The sequence below is a fragment of the Stomoxys calcitrans genome, chromosome 2 (assembly GCF_963082655.1).
Source record: "Stomoxys calcitrans chromosome 2, idStoCalc2.1, whole genome shotgun sequence".
NCBI lineage: Eukaryota > Metazoa > Arthropoda > Insecta > Diptera > Muscidae > Stomoxys > Stomoxys calcitrans.
In genome coordinates, this window is record NC_081553.1 from 139,130,280 (window position 1) to 139,156,482 (window position 26,203).

At 41.5% G+C, this 26,203-nt stretch overlaps 1 protein-coding gene across 4 annotated transcripts in view; it reads left to right on the plus strand.

The window, feature by feature from the left end:
- LOC106085576 (metastasis-associated protein MTA3) overlaps positions 1–26,203 on the plus strand; it is a 63,628-nt gene that overhangs the window by 34,380 nt on the left and 3,045 nt on the right. For all 4 annotated transcript variants that reach the window (XM_013249883.2, XM_059362120.1, XM_059362121.1 and 1 more), the window contains 6 exons: positions 2,365–2,619; positions 2,682–2,860; positions 2,918–3,168; positions 5,106–5,444; positions 5,537–5,664; positions 5,729–5,844. In XM_013249883.2, the coding sequence (XP_013105337.1) occupies positions 2,365–2,619; positions 2,682–2,860; positions 2,918–3,168; positions 5,106–5,444; positions 5,537–5,664; positions 5,729–5,844 (1,268 nt within the window). The remainder of the gene's footprint in view (positions 1–2,364; positions 2,620–2,681; positions 2,861–2,917; positions 3,169–5,105; positions 5,445–5,536; positions 5,665–5,728; positions 5,845–26,203) is intronic.

Here is a 26,203-nt window from a genome sequence, read left to right on the forward strand (position 1 = left end):
AAATCCACAATTACTTTTTGGGCAACCCAATATTTACCGCATCTGCTACGGTGTCTGCATGAATGTTGTCTAGACCTGCTTGATATGCCGCTTGATCTAGGGGTTCTCTCTTGTAGCGCTGAACCTTACGCTCTAGATCATGTAGATCTAGATTGGATGGTCTCTGCGATAACAGCTCAAAAGGGTATTGCTAAGACAGCATGGTAGGATATTTGTCTTGCACTGGTAGGATATTTGTCTCGCACTGGTAGGATATTTGTCTCCTGATGGAGGTGGTCCACATGAGAACTGAGGAGACAGCCCGTCGCAGTTCGGAGGGCGGCATTTTGACATATCTTAATATTATTCCACTGCGCGTCGCTATGCACTGGCGCTGCATAACTTACCACAGACCGGTCAATTCCTTTGTACGTGGTCAACAAGGTTTCTTTGTCAGCACTCCAAGTGCTGCCGGCGAGTGACTTGAGGACCTTGTTTCTACTTTCGACTTTATCGCAAATTGCTGTGGCATGTGGGGAGAATGTTTATGTTTATGTCAATTGTGACACCAAGTATTTTATGGACACTTGATGGTCGAATCATCATCACTTTCAGATCAGTATTCACCTCACACGCGACGGATGACATTCGTAACATTGCCCACGGTAAATTATGACGGCTGTCCATTGGCTCGGAGACCACGGATATGATGAATGGCTCTTCTCCTCGCCCTGTCACTCTCGGGATGCACAATGAATTGACGGTTGAACAACCTGACACATCTCTTCGGATCAATCACGGTTACGTCGGCAAAAGTTACTGAGGTCTTGTCATCCCGTCTACCGGGGTTCGAAAGTGACTTAGACCACAGCTTGCCTACACCGGTGTGTAAGTTATATAGCTCCAAGTTTTTCATCCACAAATTCCGCTTATTTTCGTTGACTACCCTGTTTACTTCTTAACTCTTTGATTAGTTTTAGACTCTAATTGCAAAACATATTCGATCATCAGCTCGCCTCGAAAGAGAAATAAAAAAGAAACCAAAAAAGTCACCCTATCAGACAAAAAAGAATTTTTGTTCATAATGACGCACAAAAATTTTAAACTTATTTAAGTTTCTATTTAGTCTCTCGCGGGTTTATATCTCCAAGCGATACGTTTTCTCCCTAACGATGTTTTCAAACACAAGTTTTTCTCTAATATGAGACAGTGTTAGGTAAGGTAAGGTTGAAAAGAGGTGATAGACACACACCTGCCAGTAATCGACTTGTTGTGCGCTTTAAATGCTAGAAAGTAACCTCGAAAAAGAAAACTTTAATTTAGGAATTCCGTGCTACTTACAAAATCCCTATTTATTTTCCATACTCCTCCCCTAAGTTGGTTCATGTCTGGTATTGTGTCCCCACCTAAGTACCGATGTCTGTTAGCCGCGAAAGACAGGCAATGACATAGGAAATGTTTCAACGTTTCATCATCTTCCCCTCATGCTATCACTTGCCATACCTATTTTGCATGTGAGCTCGTAGTCCTATGTGTCCTTTATGATACCGAAAGCTTTACTGGCCTCCTGCTTACTTTCTTTCAGCAACGTTGGTTTTATAGCAGTTTTTTGTGTTCTATGTTTCGTCTGCTGGGTGCGTTGAGGGTGCTCCGAGAGGGATCTGGATCTGAGTCGAGAGGGCCTGGCTGGGCAGTTGAACAGGTGACGTGTGGTCCCTGGTCACAATCGGAACATACATCTTGAATGTCTGGTTCAATCCTTGCTCTGTAGGAATTGGGGCGGCTGTATCTGCGAACATCACGCTCTAGATCATGTAGATCTACCTTAAGGCTTCTGGGCGGTGGATATTTATTCATAAGATGATGATGTGGATGGTCTCTGCGATAACAGCTCAAAAGGTATTGTCTTCGCACTGGTAGGATCTTTGCCTCCTGATGGAGGTGGTCCACATGAGAACTGAGGAGACAGCCCTTTCAGCAATAGCCTCGTCTTCTCACAATCTGGATTTCCCCATAGGATTTTCGCCGTCCTACCGACCGTATCGCTGTTCCACAGTGTTAACCAAGTTTATTGACGACAGTGTTGGTTTTATAAATACGGAAAGGATGATTGTTTCAGCGAAGTATACAGTGGTTATAAAGAGTTGTTCACTGATTACAGGGGCAATCATAAGAAAGAAAAATAAACGTATATGAAATCAAAATCTACAAACCCCTTTCATAGATTCCGGATTGTAATAATTCGCTGGATATTTTCGAAATAAATACAAGAAAAGAAATGTGTTTTTTTTTAACTTTGAAACCATATTGAATGATCGTTCTGTTTATGTTTTGTTATAAATCTAAATACGTACTTATCATCAATTTTGTCTTTAATATTTACAGCTACCCTGGAAAACCTTAAAACAAATTATAGAATATTATTACATGTGGAAGACCACTGATCGATATGTGCAACAGAAACGTGTGAAGGCTGTGGAGGCGGAGTTGAAACTGAAACAAGTTTATATACCGCAGTATAATTCAAACAAAACTGGTTCAAAAGGTGGCAACATATATAATGGTACAACAAATGGCGGAGCCGATGTCTCCAATATGGGAAAACCTTGCGAATCTTGCGCATGCCTCAAATCATCACAAGTTAGTATTGCACACAGTTTAGTAGTGCTGAGTGTATTTAAATGTGTATGTGAAAATTTTAGTGGTATCCCTGGACAGTTGGTCATGTGTTGAACCGGCTTTGCCAAAGCTGTTGGGACTATTGGAAAAAATATGGTGGTCTTAAAAGCAAAAATGATGGCAGTATGGACGAGAATAAGAAGAAATTATCGGACCAAGATGAAGAAAAAGTCAGTGACTTGTCCAATCGTCAAATGCACAAGTAATTACGATACGATGCGTATACATTTCTTGTTGTCAATATATAACTTCTTTGTAGATGTTCGATCGTCAATTGTGGCAAAGAGTTTAAGCTAAAAACGCATTTGGCCCGGCATTATGCTCAAGCGCATGGCATTGCAATCAGTTCAAGTTCACCAAGGCCTATAATGAAGACTCGCACTGCATTTTATTTGCACACAAACCCCATGACCAGATTAGCTCGCATTATGTGTAGAAATGTTATAAAACCGAAAAGGGCAGCAAGACAAACCTCTTACGCCATTAATACCCAACTGGTAAAGCAGGAATGTAAGTTTGTTTTTTTGTCACACATTTTATTGTTATACAGTACAAATGTCCGTGAAGATAAATTTGAATATAACTTAGCCAAGACACGAACCTGAGATTTTAAGTGATTGATCCTAATAGCTCCTGGTAGGAGTTAATCCTGGTATTAGTTTGTATCACCTATCTATGACCAGTCCAGCACAGTGGGCCATTATGTTAAATTCAAATATAACGTAAGGGGCCAAATATCTCCAATCTGAAATATAATTTGAATATGGGGACTTATGATCTTAATAACTCCTGTTAGGAGCTAATCCTGTTATTAGTTTGTATCACCTATCTATGACCAGTCTAGCACAGTGGATCATTATGTTAAATTAAAATATAACTTTAGGGGCCAAATTTTTCTGATCTGAAATATAATTTGAATATGGGGACTACTGATTTTATTAGCTCTAGGTAGGAGCTAATCTTGATATTAGTTTGTATCGCCTATCTATGACCAGTCCAGCACAGCGGGCCATTATATTAAATTCAAATATAGCTTTAGGGGCCAAATTTCTCCGATCTGAAATATAATTTGAATATGGAGACAACTGATTCTAGCAGCTCTTGGTAGGAGCTAATTCCGGTATTCATATTTATCACCTATCTATGTCCAGTCCAGCACAGTGGGCCATTATTTTTAATTCAAATATAACTTAAGGGGCCAAATTTCTCCGATCTGAAATATAATTTGAATATTTGGACTACTGATTCTAAAAGCCCTTGGTAGATGCTAATCCTGGTATTAGTTTGTATCACCTATCTATAACGAGTTTACTGCAATGCCGTTTTAAAAATGGTTTATACAGATCGTGGAGATATATTTTTGGCATAGAGGTTTCAGGGTTTGGTTATTATTAGGCATTTAATAGTTGTATATATATTCTTTAGCAAGTGATTTTAGAAAAATTTAGGTGAGAAATTCCTAAAAATTGATTTTTTTTATTTAAAATATAAAAGAAAATCAGTTAACAGCGCTCTGTTAATCACTTAAGATAGCTCTGTTAAAATGTTAGGTTTGTGTCTTGGCTACGATATACTCAAATTTCACGGACATACTGTACAAACGTTTTATTGTCACAGCCGATTGTATTTTTTCGATATTTTTTTAGATGAACATTAGAAATGTTTTTTATTTTACGATAGATACTTGTTTGTAAAAAAAAATCTAGAAATAGCAAAGTTCTTAAAATTGATTAATTGAAGGACACAAAAGCATACGAATTATACTTCTTTCCAAAAATTTGTTCGAAATGTCGAATTGTATTTTAGAAGTGTTTCATCTCTGCTTCATCATTGGTGTCGCTCTGCGGCAAGCCGTTCGAACTCGGCTTAAAAAGGGGTTCCCTTATCATTATGCTTGAGAGAAGTATCCACTCTGCTTCTTAATGGAATGTTCTTGGACGAATGTTCAATTAAGTGCAAAACCAATTTATTATTCTTATATCTATCACCCCTCCTAATTTGACGAGTTGGGATCGCTTGAGGTTCCTCTTAATATGTTGAAATCGGATTACAGCATGCATTCAAATATCGATATGATCAGTTTTGCACAATATAATGCGATGCAAATCTTTCATTTTGCGATATCGTTAACCGGAACATAGAGGATAATGATCATTTTTAAAGATCGCGAAAATTCCCGGCGTTGGAAAATATTTCCCGGGAAATGAAAAAGGCTGGGATAAGAAAATCCCCATAAATAATAGAAAATCGTTGACCTCAGCCAAAATTAGAATTTACAAACCCAAAAGTCAGAATTTCTATTGCAACTGCTTGAACGCTAAAATTTAAAAATTAATTAACCTTAAATGTAAAGGATGGAAACTAAATTTCAAACATTGAATTTGTTTATAACTGAATTTATTGTAAGTATATTTTAAACAAATATAACACAATTTTCTTATTATTAGTCACCAACCGCATGAGTGGCAAATCGGAAGCTGAAATAAAGAAATTACTTTTGCTAAAGAATAAAGATCGAGGTAGTGTCACAAAGATAGCAAATCGCTTAGGTTCTCCTGGTTCGGGTCCTCACGAGTGGCTGATACTGACACCTAAAGATAAAATGCCAAAACCCGATGTTGTCTTTTTCCCCAAGCCACCAAAAGCCCCAGATGGCAGTTTACTTTATGACCGTATTCCAAATAAAATCATAGATCTGGAAAAAGATTTAACAATCATGCCGGCGACAGCGCCTTCAGTACTGCGTAAAAGAGTGCACGAAGAGACGCAACTAAATGGCACGGAAGGTAATGATGAAGACCACAATATTTTCAATTAAAAATGAGTGCATTCATTTAAAGTCCTGATAATAAATTCATATATGTTTATTTGCTTATAGTGACCATTGTTCCGGCTGGCCCTCCTGCCAAAAGACCCAACAAAGATCCAATGCCCTCACATTGTCCGAGCCCTGAACAGTTCGCAGCAATGATGGCGGCTTCGGGACAACCGCTGTCTAGACATCATGTAAGTTGTGCAATATGCAGAAAATAAACTAATTTAACTGAATGTATAAAAAAATGTTTCATAGCTCAATGGGAAGCCTAAAATTGCTCAAATGGCTCGCACAGGAAATGGACGTAAACAGGTCATTAGCTGGATGGATGCTCCTGACGATGTTTATTTTAGAGCAACAGAAGCAAGCAAGTAAGTAAATATTTATCATTTAACTCTATGCATTAAAATGGTGTAGACAATTGAGCGCGCTCTATTCGTATTTGACGTACATAAGGCAAGTCATGAGGATACAGAAAGTGACAACACATATGCAAAGCACAAGTCGTGTAATAGCACCTTTAGATAATTGAAAAAGATCGATTTCATATCCATTTGAACATTCGGTTGCAGTGCAAGGTTTTGCCAGATATTCTACCAACTTTGTTGTTGTTGTTGTACCCTGAGGTGGGAGCCTATGTCGATGAAGGACTCCATCGGGTCTATCTGGTACGAACAACTGGCTGCCATGAGATTGCTACTTTAAAATGTGTGTAGTGTAGGGGCTTAGTTGTAAAGAGTACAAATTCAACTACAGAGGAAATGTTCAAAAGTTTCTTCGATCATGTAAGCATACATTTTAAACGTTTGTGTTATGTGAATACTACTACATTCTATATTTAATTATTATTCCACACTACTACATATTTTATTCAGATACGATACGTACAATGCTTAAACATTTTTCGTTTTGCTAAATTCGACTGTAATCAGAATTGCCCTTGTATCTACTCAATCTTATCGTAGGTGCCACATTGGGTATCCCATAAAATTGCTCTATACTCATATCCAACGCCGATGGGGTCTATGAACCTGAATGACCTTGCTGTCCAAAGAGAGCTTGCCAAGGATCGCTACAATAATAACAAAAACACGTCCATGCTTAACCGATTTTAACCAAACTCTTTAGATATTGTGGTAGTGAATAGTGAATAAATGTGCTTCTAGTGGCTCCAGAAGTGAAAATCAGGCGAAATGTGTATGGGAGGTATATCTAAATCTGAACCGACTTTGACCAAACTCCTTAGATATTGTATTGACCAAACTCCTTAGATATTATGGTAGTCATAAGGGAAAACGTTATGCAAAATGTTAAAGATATTGGTCAATAAATGCGCTTGCAAAGGCTCTAGAAGTGAAAATCGGGCGATAAATATATATGGGAGCTATATCTTAATCTCGAATTCGGTATATTAGAAGTAGCTCGAATCGAACAAACATATATATGGAAGCTATATCCAAATCTGAACCAATTTTTTCCAATTTCAATAGGCTTCGTCTCTATGACGAAAGACATGCCTGCACCAAATGGACAGACAGACAGACATAGCTAAATCGAATCAGAAAGTGATTCTAAGTCGATCGGTATGCTCCTTGTACGACGGTAGTAGTATACAAATGTTAAAAACTTCCACCCATTTTTTGAATAAGCTCTGTTTTCGAGCACTTTGAAAGTCCGTACTCAGAAACGTAGTACGAAACAACTTTTTAGTATTCTAAATTTTTTTAGTATTATAAACTTAAATCAATCTTTACCAAATGGCCCATTTGCAACGGCCAACGACCTACATCAATAAGAAGTATCTATGAAAAAAATTTAATTTGGATAGCCTCATTCGTTCGAACGCTATCGTAATTTCGGCTATCTGTTGAACGGATGAATGAATATGGGTAAACTGACTACCCAAGAATAGAACTATCTTAGAAAAATTCTCGCTCGAGTTAGGAAGGAGGTAATCTATTGAAATTTGGATTGTCCTTAAGTGAAAAAATGAAACTAGTTGAAAATTTTTTTCCGTCTTAAGGTTTATGAAGCAAGTGCAGTTTTATGTCAAAGTCATTAAAATTGACTTTTCTTCTTTTCTGGTCATAAAATATTAAAAATTTTCAAATTTTGCCTATGAACTAAGGAGCAGGAGCAAACTTCTCAAATATCAATGATTGCAGCCCGATTCAAGTTTTAGCTCAAAGGTAAGGGGCCTCCTTTTAATAGTATAGTCCGAACGGCATACAGCAGTGCGACACCTCTTTGGAGAGAAGTTTTTACATAGCATAGCATTTCACAAATGATGCCAGCATTAGGAGGGGAAAACCACCGATGAAAATTTTTTCTGATGGTCTCGCCAGGATTCGAACCCAGTCGTTCAGCGTCATAGGCAGACCTGCTAACCTCTGCGCTACTGTGGCCCCCCATAGAATATTAGGTTAGGTTGAAAAGAGGGTGCAGATATTAATCCGCCCCATGCCACTATGGACATACACCTAAGCCAGTAATTGGCTTGTTGTGCGCTCTTAAAACTATTAAGTAATCTCTAAAAAGAAAATTTTAAGTTAGGAATTCCGAGCTACTTACAAAATCCTTGTTTTCAATGCCACTCCCCTAAGTTGGTTCATGTCTGATATTGTGTCTCCACCTAAGTACCGGTATCTGTTGGACGCGAAAGCCAGACAACGACAGCAGCACACCACTTCAAGCATTCCGTGATCGCCCGAATCTCCGCCTGCAGGACCGTATTATGGTCAGGCAGTCTAAAAAAGATGTCAGTCCCTGGGTTTTCAATGTATTGTAAACCAACAGGCCCACTCTGTCCTCTAGCTTTGATCCATCCGTGTAACATGATTTACCAGATGGCAATACTAGGGTTCCGTCAATCAACTGTGCCGATGGCAGCAGTGCCTCGCACTCGACTTCAAGGTACATCTTAGGTATCCGATCGGAAACCTCTTCCCTTCCTTCCAGGTTTCCTATCGTCGCCTCGATTATACCGCGATGGTATGAGCTGCTCCCATCCTCAATCCATTCGCCCATCGCCTTAAGTCTCATAGCGTCAGTGGCTGCCTCACACTTAATCTGTATGTCTTTGTATCGAATATCTAGAAGTCTCCTAGTGGGCGTGGTCCTCATCGCTCCACCTATGCCACGACAACATGTTCTCTGAACCTGTTGTATGGTCCTTATGTTGCACTTTTTCTTTCCATAGCAGTCCACCAAACTACTGATGCGTAAATAAGTATTGGTCTAATCACGCTCCTGTAGAGCCAGTGGACTATCCTAGGATTCAGGCCCCATTCAAACCTACGGCCCGTCTACATAGTGCCCAACATCTGTGAGCCTTCTCGGTAGGCTAATGTGAATGTGACACTTCCAATTCAGTTTCCTGTCCAAGATCACACCTAAGTATTTGACCTTGTCAGATATCGAAATCGTCTTATTGAGGAAACGTGGTGCGCCAAATTCGCCCACCTTCGTCTTCCTCGTGAACAGGCATATTTCAGTCTTCTCTGGGTTAACTTTGGGAAAATAATTAAAAGAAAATATTTTTTTTTTGTTATAAAAGCATGTTGATTTAGAAAATAAAATGATTTTTGTTCTTTAAGTTATTTTACATTTTTTAAGATTTTCACTCTACGGGGTTCTTATTTCTTAATTCCACAAACGACTGGCGACGACACAGATAATGCGTAACCCTGCGTTTCAGGCCTGGCTGGAGGGACGTGTTGCCAAATAGTTTGCCATGGTGTTGGCAAATAGTTTGCTTGGGTTACAAGGATAACGCGGCCGTAGAGGTGGCTGCAAGGCTGTAAGATTTGCCGATTTTTTGCTTCAAAAATAGAAGTGCCGATTATTGCTCTAAAAATTCCATTTTTTTTTAATTTTAAAAATTAATTTTATTTTTAATTTTTATACGCACTTTACGCTGAGGATGCAGTAGTTTCGTCATTTCGTTTCCACTACATCGAAATATCCATTTCCAATGCATATAAATTTGTGGTCGTCGTCAAATTCTAAGACAACCTAGCCATATCCAGCCGTCTGCCTGTTGAAATTGGGCTACAGTTTTTAAAAATGAAGATACTGAGCTGAAACTTGGCACAGATGTTATGTCGTAGGCACGTTTAGTTCGAAGACGGCTATATCTTGATTATCCCTCATATTAATAGATTTTCCATTTTAACTTTTTCAGCTGAGAAAAGGTGCATATCACCTCGTTCGTTTGGCTAAAATTGAGCATAAAGATTTTGCAAGACACCTCAACACCCATGCCAAATACAGTCAAAGTTAAAGACTGATCTCCCGATGATACTTTTTAATCTTATTTAGGACTTATTAATAACCGATTTATCAGATTCTGCAAAAATTTAGGACAAATGGTGGTATTAGATCCTTTAAACCCGTGCCAAATATGTCTAAATCGGACGATGTTTGGATAAAGGGAGTATACCGATCTTCCGCTTGAAGTTCTTGATCATTAAATGACGTTTTTCTACCCGATTGTGCAAAAATTTGGAGGATTGGGTTATAAGGTGCCGCACAAACTGATCTTGCGATTAAACTTCTTGAGCTCACAAAAAGTTTACACAAAAGTTTGCGCCGAAATTAAAGCATTTCTAATATTTTTTTTTAGTAAAACTATTCGTTATATTTTTAAAACAAAATTTCCGTTTTTTTTTGCCGATTGGAGTACCGAAAATACCAATTTTTTTCTTTAAGTTCTGACTTTTCACCAAACTAATCTGGCGGCCCTCGGTTGCGGTTAGATGTATATTTGCTAACGAGATTTTTATTGTTTGTCTAAATTCTGATCTAAGCAACAATGTTGTGGTCGTTACATATCAAAATGTTGTACCGTAAATGGCAATACATATTACGTTGCGTGCGATGTCTCTCAACTCAACACTTGTCTTTCACAAATGAACGCGATCACCGTGAGCACGCAAAACAAATGAAATTGCAAATATTTGTTCAGATTTGAGAATTAAGTTTTAGAGCAACAGTTAGAAAAAAAAAATAATAATAACTGCGAACAAAAAAAAAAGAAAAAACCAAATGTTGCCGAAACTAAAGAAAAGTTATTTTACAAAAAGGAAAAAAAAAGCAATTTTTACATTTTTTAGAAACAAATTTTACAAATGATTTCGATAATATCTCTATAATTTCGTTTTCCCAGTCAAAGTTTAAACTTCGATTTGGCTTATGATTAAGTTTTAGGTTGGCTTCAGACATATTTTTCGGGATCTATGTAGGTTTGTAACACATTTTTCTGGTAGGATCAACTTCCCCTCTTTCTGGAAAATTTAAGGTTCTTAACCCAGAAAATAAGACACTTTCGCAGCAGTGTTTGAATACTAATTTGAGATTATAATGTAAACTCCAATAGTCATTATTGAGGAGAGGAGAGTAGAGTAGAGGTAACAAGTCGGACGCTTGAACTCGTTAGCTTCACGAAACCAAAATGAAAGCGACCTGGGTTTACTGCCAACAATTAACCTCGGCAACGTTTTCCTTCCCTCTTCTGGTAAGACCCAGAAAAACAAATAAGGGAACAAACGTCAACGTCATGATAAATAAAGTATGCCAATCTGGCTAACATCCAGATAAAGATGTTGCAGCAAAAGAGTTTCAAAAAAATTAACAACGGAAGTATTAAAACGGAAATCGGCACTCGCAAGCACCATAACAATCATTAGATATACAGCCCAATTCTGAAAACACCCTGGGAATCAATTTCCAGGGAATTAATTCTCCCTCAAATAAAATCCTCTTATTCGGTTGAATGGGTAGGGGAAAAATTTGGGAAAGGAAATTTCGAATTTTCGAAAACAGCTGTTTTGTTTCAGATTTTATATTTTGGCTTAACATTTGACTAATTTTTTTTTGGAAAAAATAACATAAATAGAAAAAATAAGCCATTATGGTTGTTAAAAAGTTTACAAACATGTTAAGTGTTTCTTTTATAATGTTTGTTGTTGTTTTAGCAGTTTGTTGTGTTCTATCTTTCGTCTGTTTGATTCTGTTGAGTGTCCAGATCCAAGAACTCTGCCACTAAGATGGGGTACGTCAAGAGGGATGATCAAGAAGCTCTGGTTTACCGGGGTCGTTCTCAATGAATACATTCACCCGGCAGCTAATTAGCGCATCTGCTACCGAGGACCGATCTATTACCAGCCTTATCGTTGTGCCACTTTAGTATCAAATTCGACACTTTTTTCGAAAGATGCCACTTGTGTTCCACTTTGTCATTTTGATACTAAATGCCATAACATTTGTGCGCCACTTTTCCATATGTTTGTGCCACTTGTTTAAAAATAGAACTATGTAGCGATTATCTATTGTTTGTCGTCCAACAAATCGCATATAAATGTTAAATTTTTCGAAAAATTTAAAATTTTTGAGCTGAACGAGAGTATCTGGACACAAAAAAAGTTTGTTTATGTTTGTGAAATATATCACTTAAGTGTTTAAATACTCACCACCGCAAATTTGGCTTTTTGGTTACAAAAAGTCTCGACCGAAAACCTAGGATTGATTTACGGTGATGCGAATCTAAGAATCGGATTGACCAAACTTCTATTTTATACATCTTTTTTGTTATTTATAAAAGAACTGAATTGTTTGTTTTTGTTATACACGTTTTATTTTTGTTTATCATGAAAAATGTTGTGCCAAATTTTGAACCAATTTAAACCAGTTTTTTTATGTTATTTATTTAAAAAGCAGAATGTTTATTGTATGTTTTTGTTTTTATTACTCCTAGTTTTTGCTTTCATATGCTTTTTTTAATAAAAACGAAAAAATGTTCCACTTTTCAAAAACATGACACTTTTTGTGCCACTATTTGAAAATTTCCAACGGTAACGTTGCCTATCGCATGTGCGGTGATGGCATGCAAAGCAGTTGTGCTATGTAGTCTTCAAAATCCATACTGATGCTCGGCGATAATGCCACAAGCGTCTTGGCTACTGGTGAGAGAAGGGAGATCGGTCTTCACGACTCTTTCTCGGGTCCTTTCCAGGCTTCGTAGCGGGATCACTCTGTTCATTTTCCAGACATCGGGAACTATAAGAGTGTTCAAAGACAGGTTAAAGACAGTAGTGTCCAAATGTTCCAACCACAAATTCCGCTATGTTCGTTGACAACCCTGTTTATTTCCAGATGCAGCTCGCTGATTCTTGGGTTAGTGGGCTCCGTACAAAGAATCCCATCACGCTCGTTTGCGAGTACCACTGCCTGCGTCGGGAAATTGGTCCGCACTTGGGCTATTCGACCGGCTGGTATAAAACGTGCGCCTGCTGCGTTAATGATGTCTCGGAATTTCCTCTTGGCAACTAGCGAATTCGAGGGGGGTGTGAGTTCACTGAAGCGGCGATTGGTGTACTCTCTGAAGCCAGCCCAATCGGCCTTCTTCTGATTGATAAACGTCCGACGCTCAGAGGTTATGAAGTCAAGCGGTCGGTCGATGGTGAGAACTAAAGGGAGGTGGACTGATCCCAAAGAAATGACAAGTTACCAGGATACGTCACTCAGTAGATCAGGGGATGCAATGGGAGAGAATGCCCTTAAATGATATGCGCATTAACGTCTCCTAGAACCAGACGATTATGGTCAGATAGTAGCCTACCTATGTTGGGCTTGTGAGCCTGGCCATTAATTGGGACACCAACTGGCGGTATGTACATGTTGTATAGCGCTATCTCGGCAGTACCGGACCTGATCTCCCTGCTATCTGCTATCCCCATGCACAGACGAGATAGATCTTTACTGCACGGAATGGTGTATCACGACGGCCAATCTCCCACCTTCATTCCTTAAGCGATCCTTACGTAGCACATACTGTGCAAGCTGCAGGTGGCGGTCAGCTTTGTCTCCGGGATCACTGCAACCAATATGTTCTTCCGACTCATAAAATCCACTATTTCGTCGATCTTGCCTCGGAGACTTATGCAATTCAATTGCAAAAATGATACACTTCCCGGTAGTATCTTGGCAATATTGGGGCTGGGATGCTGCTGTTGCGTATATTGCCGCACGGGAGAGGTCGGGGGTGACATAGTCCGTAGACGAAGACGCAGAAGGCGACGACGACGCTTGAGACCCACCGCTGTCTATTTTCGCATAGCACCTTGCAACATATTCAGTGTGACTGTACTCCCGTAGTGACGTAAGGCCAGGGCAAGATCGGTAATGTACCCACTCCATGCACCGGTACCGAACAGAAACAGGGTCCGGGGATCTTTTCAATCTTGGCGCGGACCAGAAGCGTGCAGAGAAGGCACTCCGGGATATGCAAAAAGGTCGATACGTACACTGAGGCGGCAGCCTTTGCCGCTGAAGGCTCCATTCGATCAATACGGTGCGTACAACCGGTTGCAATGGGATTGTACTTTTGTATTTTAATAGTGCTCAATTATGGCCTACAGCTTGTTACGATATTTCTGTGTTGTGATTACAACTTTCCGTATTCATCCAACAATCATTGGCTAAAATGAGATGCGTCCAGAGTGGTCTGGTGGACAGATAAATAGGTTAATTGTGTCGTTGGATTAATCCGGTGGCGAAATCTGCCGGATCGTTAGTGAGTATAGAGGTTTGCATATATATATGTCGTCATGAATGCTGTGGTGGTCTGCCTGATACGCTGCTTTATCGTTAGACTTACTTTTATGGAGCTGGAACTTGGAGATCTCATCAACATTTCCGGGCGGCGGTCGCTTTTCTTGGTGGTTGGGACGGCTGCTGGACATAGTGATGCAGAAAAGCCACTTTTGGATTTATTCCTACTCCTGTGGAGTGAATGCTCCCAAGTGTGGCGCCAATTTTTTTCATCAATTGAAATTTTTCATTTTCACTTTTCCATAAAAAATAAGCACAAGTTTAGTTAGGTTCTCCCGGTTTAAATAGGTCATGTACTCACCATAGAAGATTTAAATAAGTTTTTCGATTTTATTGACAAAATACGTTATGTCGGTCATATTTTAATATTCTTAGACTCATTAGAAAGTCATGTTTGAACCGTTGAGTGGAGCGGACGTATTGTTATTTCACTCCGCAAGAATTTTCCTGTAACTTGAAATAGGTTATTATTTTTGGAAGAAAAATTTAAGTCACTCAAGGATAGCTGCGATAGAGGTATACATTAGGCGGTTGATGATCTGCGTCTGTTTCCAGTGGAGCGGCAAATCTAGAGCCCGGGAATAGACTTTGAATGGTGGTATCAGGCCGAAGCGTGCTGTCTGCTACCGAAACCTCGACTGGTGGAGTGGCTGCTCCAGGCTCAATTAGCCGACAGATGACTGGTCAGCAGGGCCTTTTGACGAAGACACCTGGTTCGAGTCTAAAGGACAAGGCCGAACTTATTCCTTCTTCGCATGCCTATAATTTGCCTAGGCCATCGGCCTTCCCCGGCAAACCAACACGCTCTTTAAGAGGTTGGAATAATAGAAGACGCATCGCTCTCAGGTTTATTGAGAGGCTTGGTGCGAATGATCCTAAGACTCACTGATCGGGAGAGAGATTCCTTAAATTGGGCTCGGAAATTCGCTGCACAGGCTACCCTAAAGACTATACGTATAGATTCGGACACTGCACCGCAGTCGGCCAAAAGGCTGCGGTCACCTGGAGGGCATCCCATGCCTAAAAGAACTAGGGCGAACAACAGTAAGATGGGTCCAAGAACCTTTGCTAATGTCGCTAGGGACAGTTTGGCAGTTTGGTGATGGCAGTTGTCGACAAGGGAGAAGAACACGGCTGCATACCTTGGAATAATTGAAGTGGCATAGTCAATGAACTGTCATCAGTATACTCCGATGTCCTTGCGTAATTTCCTGGATCTCCTCCAGTTTGTGACGATGCGCAGGTATCGAGGCCGATACAAACTAATTGCCTTCGGCAATCAACACTCAATTAAAATGTATCGTGCGCTAAAAAAGATTGGTGAGATCTGGCCAGGTGCAGCACTAGATTTAGTCAATTCATTCTCGACCAATGGCACATGCTTGGATACCAATGATTCCCTCAGATCCTGAAGCGATACTTGGAAGACTAAGGGAATGTAATCCCAATCTTTCAACCACCGACTGGAAGATTGGTAGATTGGATGCGGCTGATGGTGAACGGAGACATGCAGTATTCGTACTAAACTCCGGCTGTCTCGCAGACCTCAACAAGTCTGAAGGGGTTGTATCCTACGGATTCAACAAGTTGAAACTGAAAGTCTATAGAAGCGATGGCGTTGGGGCATCAGGAGACGACTCAGCAGTTGTTGCTGAACACTTGCCTGAGGAACTAGCGAACACATCGCTAAAGTTTGGCGGATTGCAGGAGACTGAAAATCCCCCTGCCACAATCGAGACACACTCCTGTCCAAATGTTTTTCTTCTTCCGTCGCTAAGCACTGAAGATTTAGTAGTAGCCAGCCTTGGAATAAAAAAGTCTCATTACTAGCTGGCTTCCCAAACCTGGTCGCTGGTTGAAGCTGCTTCTGTAGGGAAGAAAAGCCTCATTGTAGGAAGTGATGCTAATGCACATCACCAGATATGGGCAATCCCATGGCAGCCGGTTGTACGTACCGGATTGACCCGATGGAGTTCTTCATCGGCAAGGGCTGCCGCCTCAGTGTATAACACACTGCTACAACAACAACAACCAGATATAGGGAAGTTCCGATGTCAACGAAAGGGGTGAACTGCTTATTGAATATATTATAAGTTGCAATCTGGCGATTTGTAATAAATAAAGGGGATAAACCGACCTTTATTATCAGGAACAGGTAGGAGGTACTAGATATTACCTTTGTATCGGAAGATATAAGTGGAAGAATTTGCGACTGGGAAGTATTGGATGACCACAGCTTCTCAAATCATCGTTATATTAGTTTTAGGCTTGGAGAAAATACTGGAGTAGTGGTCCCTCGGCTAAACAGAAGGAAGGCTGATTGGGATAAATTTCGGAACAAATTCTGCACCACTATCCCTTCTAGACTAGAAAAGAAAGTGGATACTACAGAGGATATAGGCATAGTGGTCAAGCGGATCACGAAGACCCTGAATGACTCGCTTGTGTCAGCATGCGAGTTGGAGTTTCTAGGCATCAACTCTAGCGTAAGAAAGTTTATTAAAAACTTACTTACTAAAAGATGCATTACGGCAGGCTTGAGATCTGTGGATCTAAAAATATGGGTCAGCAGAGGAACTCCTCAAGGAGGTGTACTGTCTCCTCTACTTTGGACTATAGCCATTAACAATATATTATTGTCTCTGGAAGAAAAAGGCGTAAAAGTGGTCGCGTATGCTGATGACTTGGCAATTGCGGTTAGGGGAAAGTTTCCCAGCACTCTAAGAGATATACTTCAGGAAGCTCTACGTGCAACATCAAAGTGGGCTACTGAAAGTGGTCTGGGTTTAAATCCGTGGAAGACAGAAGTAGTTCTTTTCAGCAGAAGACACAAGTTGCCTACAGTGGAACCTGTCTCCTTGGGTGGAGAGAATGTTCCATTTACAGAAAGCGCAAAATACCTGGGTGTTTTGCTGGACAGGAAATTGAACTCCAAATCAAACATTTTAAAAAGGGCAAGAAAGGCCACTCTTGCCCTATACACCTGCAAGAGAGCCATTGGCAAAAGTTTGGGATTTAAAACGCGTGTCATGCATTGGGTATATACTGCAGTTGTCAGACCTATTATGCTATATGGTGTTGTGGTCTGGTGGATGGCGCTTCAAAAGTCCACCTACTGCTCAATACTTAAACGGATCCAAAGGATGGCTTGTTTGTGCATCACAGCTGCACTGAGGATGACACCATCTGATGTACTCAATTTAATGCTCTGGACATTGTGGCTACCCTAATTGCAGCGACCACTGCCGTGAGGTTAAGGGAGCTTTCTCATTGGTTATGTGGCGGCCACGGACACTGTGTTATACTTGATACAATGTCCGATGTTCCAGGCAGTGTGGATTACACCCTACCTGAGCCGCTTCTTGATAAAAATTACTGTACCACTATTCCTGATAGAACCGATTGGAACTACGATATCCCTGGCAATCCCATGGCAGCCGGTTGTAGGCACCGGATTGACCCGATGGAATCTTCATCGGCAAGGGCTGCCGCCTCAGTGTACGTGTTCGTCTTTTTTCGTCATGGGAGAGGCACATCCCGGAGTGCCTTCTCCGTATGCTTCTGGTCCGTGCCGGGATTGAAAAGAACCCCGGACCCTGGTTCTGTTCCGTTTGCCAGAACCGCCTTCATCATCGGTCAGTGTCGGTGAGGTGTAACCGGTGCTTGGAGTGGGTACATTTCCGTTCTTGCTCTGGCCTAACCTCGCTACGGGAGTATAGTCATACTGTCGCTAGGTGCTGTGCGAACATAGCCAGCAGTGGGTCACAAGCTTCGCCGTCGTCGCCTTCGGCGTCCTCGTCGTCGGACTATGTGACCCCCCCCGACCTCTGCCGTACGGCAATTTATGCAACGACAGCATCCTAGCCCTACTATTGCCAGGCCAGTGTCGGGAAATGTATCGTTCTTGCAGTTAAACTGCAATGGACTGCGAGGCAAGATTGATGAGATTTTAGATTTTATGAGTCGGAAAGCACATCGGTCGCAGCGATCCAGGAGACAAAGCTGACTAACACCTGCAGCTTGCACAGTTGTCACGGCTACAATGTGCTACGTAAGGATCGCTCAAGGAATGGAGGTGGGGGATTGGCCTTCGTTATACACCATTCCGTGCAGTATAGACCTATCTCGCCTGCGCTTGACGCTAGTGACCCATACATGGAATGTATGGGGGTAGCAGTCAGGTCTGGTACTGCCGAGATAGAGATATACAACGTGTATATACCGCCGGTTGGTAGCTGTGTCCCGATTAATGGCCAGGCCTACAGCCCCGACATAAGTGGGTTGCTATCTGGCCATAGTCGTCTGGTTCTGGGGGATTTTAATGCACATCACTCGTCATGGCATTCTCCCCTAGGTAACGACCAGCGTGGCATAGCTTTGGCAGAGCAGATAGATAGCTCCACGTTTTGCACGGTGAATGAAGATGCCCCCACTAAGATTACGAGGACGTGCAGCAGCTCGCCAGACATCTCAATCGCATCCCCTGATCTCCTGAGTGACGTATCCTGGCAAGCCGTCATCTCTTTGGGGTCAGACCACCTCCCTATAATCCTCACCATCGACCGACCATCCGACTTCATAACCTCTGAGCGCCGGACGTTCATCAATTACAAGAAGGCCAATTGGACTGGTTTCAGAGAGTATACCAATCGCCGCTTCAATGAACTGCCACCCCCCTCTGATGTGCTTGTGGCCGAGAGGAAATTCCGAGACATCATCAACGCAGCAGCCGCTCGCTTTATACCAGCCGGTCGAATACCGCAAGTGCGACCCAATTTCCCGGCGCAAGCAGTGGTACTCGCAGACGAGCGTGATGGGATTCGTGCTATGGACCCCGCTAACCCCAGAATCAGCGAGCTGAATCTGGAAATAAACAGGGTAGTCAACGAACATAAGCGGAATTTGTGGCTGGAACACTTGGAGCAATGTAACTTAGGCACCGGTGCAGGCAAACTGTGGGCCACTGTTAAGTCTCTCTCGAACCCCGGTAGACGGGACGACAGGACCTCAGTCACTTTTGGCGAGATAACCGTGACTGATCCGAAGAGATGCGCCAGGTTGTTCAACCGTCAATTTATTGTGCATCCCGAGAGAGACAGGGCAAGGAGGAGAGCCATTCGCCGTATTCGTGGTCTCCGAGCCGATGAACAGCCATCACAATTTACCGTGGGCGAAGTTACGAATGTCATCCGTGGCGCCAAATCTTCCAAGGCGTTGGGCCCCGACGGAATCTCTACATTGATGCTGAAGAATCTGGATTTACCTGGATTTGAGTACCTTACCACTGTCCTTAACCTGTCATTGAACACTCTTATAGTTTCCGATGTCTGGAAAATGGGCAGAGTGATCCTGCTACTGAAGCCTGGTAAAGACCCGAGTTTGGGGGAGTCGTACAGATCGATCTCCCTTCTCTCACCAGTGGCTAAGACGCTTGAGGCATTACTCCTCCCGAGCCTCGTAGGAGAATTTCCATTCGCCGAGCATCAACACGGATTTCGGAGACTGCACAGCACAACAACAGCTTTGCATGCCATCACCACACACATTTGCCGTGGCTTCAATCAACCCAGGCCATGTGATAGGACGGTCCTCGTGGCACTGGACCTATCGAAGGCATTCGACACGGTCAGCCATGCCAAATTATTTGAGGACATCGCCAACACGTCCCTCCAGCCAGGCCTGAAACGTTGGGTCGCGAATTATCTGTGTGGCCGCCAGTCATTTGTGGAATTTGGGATAAGAAGTCAAAACACCGTAGAGTGAAACAGGGAGTTCCCCAAGGTGGGGTGATATCTCCGGCTCTGTTTAACCACTACCTATCCTCCATCCCACCTCCTCCAGACGGCATAGAGATCGTATCATATGCGGACGACTGTACGATCATGGCATCAGGCCCCCCACCCATTGATGACATCTGCGATAGGTTGAACGTCTACCTCAACGAGCTTGCCTCATATTTCGCTGCAAGAAATCTGAAGATATCCGCCACCAAATCTTCAGCCACACTGTTCACTACAAATACGCGTGAGGTGAATTCTGAGCTGACTGGGATGGTCGATGGAGAAATGATTCCGACCATCAAGTGTCCCAAAATACTTGGCGTCACATTTGACAGCTCCTACACTTTCTCCCCACATGCCACAGCAATCTGCAATAAAGTCAAAAGTAGAAACAAGGTCCTCAAGTCACTCGCTGGCAGCACTTGGGGTGCAGACAAAGAAACCTTGTTGACCACGTACAAAGCAATTGGCCGGTCTGTGGTAAGTTATGCAGCGCCAGTGTGGTCACGTCAACTTTGTGACACGCAGTGGAATAATATTCAGATCTGTCAGAATGCCGCCCTCCGAACTGCGACGGGCTGTCTCCTTAGTTCTCATGTGGACCACCTCCATCAGGAGAAATCTTGTGGATAGATACCCACCGCCCAGATGCCTTAAGGTTGATCTACACGATCTAGAGCGTGAGGTCCAGCGCTACAAGAGAGAACCTCTAGATCAAGCAGCATATCAAGCGGGTCTGAACAACATTCATGCAGACACGGTAGCAGACGCGTTAATTGGCTACCGGGTGAATGTAGTCCTTGGAGAACGACCGCCACCCATTGCACCCGAAGAAATCGACCTCCCCCGGCAAACCAGAGTGGTTCTGGCTCAATTACGTTCCGGCAGATGCAGCCGCCTCAATTCCCACAGAGCTAGGATTGATGCCGACGTGCAAGATGTATGTCCCGATTGTAACCAGGGACCGCACGATACACGTCACCAGTTTAACTGCCCGGCCAGACCCACTCGACTCAGACCCAGATCCCTGTGGACGCACCCCATCTTAGTCGCGGAGTTCCTGGGTCTTGACACTCAACAGAATCAAGCAGACGAAAGATAGTGCTCAATAAACTGCTACAACAACAACAACAACGATATCCCTGGTAGCAAAAGTTACATTGACTTCTTTACGGATAGTTGCAAACTAAACGACCAGGTGGGCTTTTGGGATGTAATGTCATTGCAACGATTGGCATAAATATCTTCTCAGACAGCCAGGCAGCCATTAAATCCCCGGAGAACGTATTTCTGAACACAAAAACCGCCCTTGACTGTCGCTGATCTCTCAACGAGATGGCTGAACAGTTCAAAATTCACCTGTTCTGGGTGCTGGGTCACAGAGATATCCCAGGGAATTCTTAAGCAGTCCAGCTTGCGAGACTAGGAACTACCTTACACACTCCAGGGACATTTATTCCCAGGGAGTTTTCAGAATTGGGCTGTTCGTCTTTGACAACCATAATACCATTTTGTAAAAATTTCAACATTCGATTACGCCATCGCCAACCGGAAAAAGGGGGTATATCATATTCTAATACTTAGTTATGTTGAATATTTTTATGTTTAACGTAGTTCTCTAATCACATTCATAGTATGTTTATACTTATCTGTTTATTAAACCAGGTTATGAAAATTGTCTGCATATTTATTTTCACATTCTACTACGAACCGATTCAGATCAATGGTTCGTACCCTATCCCTACGCCAAGAGAAGGCCCGAAAAGCGAAGTTATATGGCAGCTCATCGCATCGTAGTTAGAGTGAGCAGATAACCATATCTTGAGGGATCAGCGGCAACCCTCTTTGGCTGCAATTGTGATGCCAACAATTTACCAGGACAATGCTTTTCAAAATTTGCAAAGCTTTGTCAAATTTTGCGAAAATCTTTAATTTTTCCAAGTGTTTTTGCCTGTTAGGGCGAAGATCATAAATTTTACAATTTTTGTTTGTTTCTCTTTCGAGCTCAATGATCGGAGATGCAAATGGAAAGCCAAAGATAGTGCGAGAAGACTTTTCAACCATATTAGGTGTGATGGCTTCAAGGACCGTGCGTTGGTATGTTATATTTGTATTACCACATTAACCACGCTCGATAACCCTGTCTATTAGCTGTACTTTTCCCAATGCATGTATTTTTGTGTAATGACAGACATTCTTTCTGTGACAAATTACACTTCTTCCGTACTACACATGATTTTGTGTATCTGTTGGAAGTTGTATTGATGGCTCCGAACGTTAAGACAACGGCAATGGCTCCCGCTGTTCCTCCGTGTGCCCAGGTTCGAATCCTGTCCGGGATATGTCGAATTTTTCATTCTTCAAGTTTTTTGCCTGTTAGGGCGAATGAGCTGAACACGATGAACTTTCTTAACAGAGCTCGCATTTTGATAATAAAATTCAATTCATTGTTAAATTTTAGACCAAACTCATTGTGTCAATCACGGGGAGAAAGCACAGGCTTATGATGAACACATTATTTCTGTCCGGATTCTCTACTGTTACATAGTCCACTCGCCGTACTTGACTATTGTGCAGGCTTGATATGGCAGATAGGAGGGAGCTTCGTCAGTCCGATAGGCTCCCATTATAGTTAAAGGCATTGGATCTCTTCCTGTCTGGCACCGCGCTGCTGTCTTGTCGTCCGCATTTTTTTTTTTTTTTTTTGAGCGATGCTAGACTCGTGCTATTCAACCTAATATAACCTAAGTTTAACAATCAGCACGCACTGCAGCATTACATTTATTTGAGGTTTTTGTAAGACGAATTCAAAATTGTTTTTACATTTGCAGTTCCATCAGCTGTGTGGATGCGGCCACCTTATTAAATACGCCATACAGCGTTAGGTCAGGTTAGGTTTAAGTGGCAGTCTGTCATCAGACTCTCTTAGACGTTTTCGTCCATTGTGATACCACAGTAACAGAAGAAGGAAGATGCCTTCTAGTTCCTACCGTTAAACCATCCAGATCGCTTTAAAAAGCTCAATAAATTGCGAATGTTCACATCCGCTAAATCAGACAGCTGCTCAAAGAAATGAGAATCTTAAATGGAAATCCTTCTGACTGCTAGTGCGGGACACACACAGAAGGTGTTCTATAGTCTCTTCTTCTTCGATGTCCTCACAGCTTCTGCAAAAGTCGTTGCTGTCAACCTTCAGTCTGTCAGCATGTTTTCCGATTAGACAGTGACCTGTCATGACGGACACAATGACTGAGACGTCTGTTTTAGCCAATGACAGCTAAGCAGTAGACCTCTTTAAGTCTAGATTAGGCCACAAAGTTTTGGAATGCTCACAGTCCCCTCTTTGTGACTATCTATCATTCGTTGTCCTTCGGGCCTGGTCCTGAAAACTTAGTGGTACAGTAATTTTTATCAAAAAGCGACTCTGGTAGGGAGTAATCCACACTGCCTGGAACATCGGATATTGTATCAAGGATAACACAGTGTCCGTAGCCGCCACATGATCAATGAGAAAGCTCCCTTAACCTCACGGCAGCGGTCGCTGCAATTTGGATAACCACAATGTCCAAAAGGCATAAGATGTAGCATTAAATTCAATGCATCCGATGATGTCATCCTCAGTGCGGCTATGATGCACAAAGAAGCCATCCTTTGGATCCGGTTAAGTATTAAGTAGTAGGTGGACTTTTGAAGCGCCGTCCACCAGACCACAACACCAATAGCATTATACATCTGACAACTGCAGTATATACCCAATGCATGACACGCGTTTTAAATCCCCAACTTTTGCCAATGGCTCTCTTGCAGGTGTATAGGGCAAGAGTGGACTTTCTTGCCCTTTCCAAAATGTTTGATTTGGAGTTCAATTTCCTGTCCAGCAAAACACCCAGGTATTTTGCGCTTTCTGTAAATGGAACATTCTCTCCACCCAAGGAGACAGGGTGGTGTAGGCAACTTGTGTCTTCTGCTGAAAAGAACTACTTCTGTCTTCCACGGATTTAAACCCAGACCACTTTCAGTAGCCCACTTGGATGTTGCACGTAGAGCTTCCTGAAGTATATCTCTTAGAGTGCTGGGAAACTTTCCCCTAACCGCAATTGCCAAGTCATCAGCATACGCGACCACTTTTACGCCTTTTTCTTCCAGAGACAATAATATATTGTTAATGGCTATAGTCCAAAGTAGAGGAGACAGTACACCTCCTTGAGGTGTTCCTCTGCTGACCCATCTTGTTAGATCCACAGATCCCAAGCCTGCCGTAATGTATCTTTTAGTAAGTAAGTTATTAATAAACTTTCTTACGGTAGAGTTGATGCCTAGAAACTTCAACAACTTCATGATTGACGTCGGTTTTACATTATTGAAAGCACCTTCAATGTCAAGAAATGCTACCATTGTATATTCCTTGACAGCGAGAAAACCTTCTATATAGCCGACTAGGTCGTGAAGGGCTGTTTCAGTGGATTTGTCTTTACTATATGCATGCTACTGCCGCGACAGGCGATCTCCAGGGATCTTTGCACTAAGGTATGTTTCTATCAACCTCTCAAGAGTCTTCAGCATAAAGGAAGACAAAAAATAGGACGAAAATCTTTCGCCTTCGTGTGGTAGGGTTTTCCTGCTTTCGGAATGAAAATGACGTCCATCCCACAGGAATATATGACATTCTGATACAAGCAGATTATATCTCCCTAAGCCAGGGAACCAGTCTATCAGACACAGTTTGTAATTCAACCGCTGATACATTATCAGGGCCTGGCGACTTAAAGGAGTCGAAACTAACCTAGAGGCCTCAGATGTATCCTCCACGGACCCGCAGAATTCTACCCAGGATTTGTTTGAGCCTTTCCAAGCTTTTTATACAACAACTTTTGCTTTAAAATGTGTTACTGCTGACTGGACCTCAATTTCTTTTTTAATATTATCTATAACTAATTTTTTTATGGTTGGGGAGCCACTAAAGTTTCGATTTTTTTATATATCTTTTTTTTTAACTTGTGATTATTTAGTTCTAAGTTTGAACTCAAGTTTATTACTGTGTAATATAAATGTTGTATAGGCCTTTTTGGCTTTTATATTACAGAAGAAATAAAATAAATTAATAAATAGTACATTTTTATAGCAAATAGTACTTTTGGTACCAAATAGTTATTTTTTGTGCCAAATAGTACTATTGGGTTGCCCAAAAAGTAATTACGGATTTTTTAAAAGAAAGTAAATGCATTTTTAATAAAACTTAGAATGAACTTTAATCAAATATACTTTTTTTACACTTTTTTTCTAAAGCAAGCTAAAAGTAACAACTGATAACTGACAGAAGAAAGAATGCAATTACAGAGTCACAAGCTGTGAAAAAATTTTCAACGCCGACTATATGAAAAATCCGCAATTACTTTTTGGGCAACCCAATATTTGGTGCCAAATGCCACGATTTTCAATGTTGTTGTTTGTAGTGTTGCAGACCAATCCATATACCCAATTTCAGATTTTCTGCTCCATTCGTTGAGTGGTATGGGAAAAAGTACAATTCGAACAGTTGTACGAAAAAATGGTACATTTCTTACATTTTTAGTACAAATGTCTACAAATCAATATCTTTCTGGTCCCACACCATTCGTTGCAACTTTCATAAAAAATTTTAAAATTCTTGCTTGAACCGTTTTGTTCAGACGATGTTTATTATTCCTCCTTGGAAGGTACATAAATATATACTATAATACACAGAGACGTATCCAGGATTTAATTTTTCAAAAGTCGAAAATTGATTTTGAATAAAAATGATCTGATTTCATTAATTTTGGCATTCCAATTATTTATGATCAAATTTTAATAAAAGTGTTATGTTATCAGTGCTAATTTTGTGGTTTTCCAAAATAGTAAACGTGAAAATCATGGGTATTTTATTGTGAAACACGAGCTTTGTGATTAAAGATTTTCGTACATAACACATAAAGAAATCATTATTCGCAAAATATTTTCAGTAAAACGATTTTCTTGGTAGAAAATCAGAAATTTAAAAAGTAAATTTTGAAATGTTTTAAATAATATTTCACTGTGCTGAAATTTACGGTCAAAGCCAACTACTAGACTTTTCGTTCCTTAATCACTATGAGCTCCGTTAGGTTAGGTTAGGTAAGAGTGGCAGTCCTTTACAGACTCACTTAGATAATTTTAAGTCCATTGTGATACCACAGTAGCGACAGACAAAGGCTTTTAGCGGGAATCAAACCCACGACCCCTGCACTGGTAATCCAAGCACGCTACCAACTCGGCTACCGGGGCGCCCATGAGCTCCGTTTCAATTGCCTTTTGTATTCTAAATTACGGAATTCAAGACTAA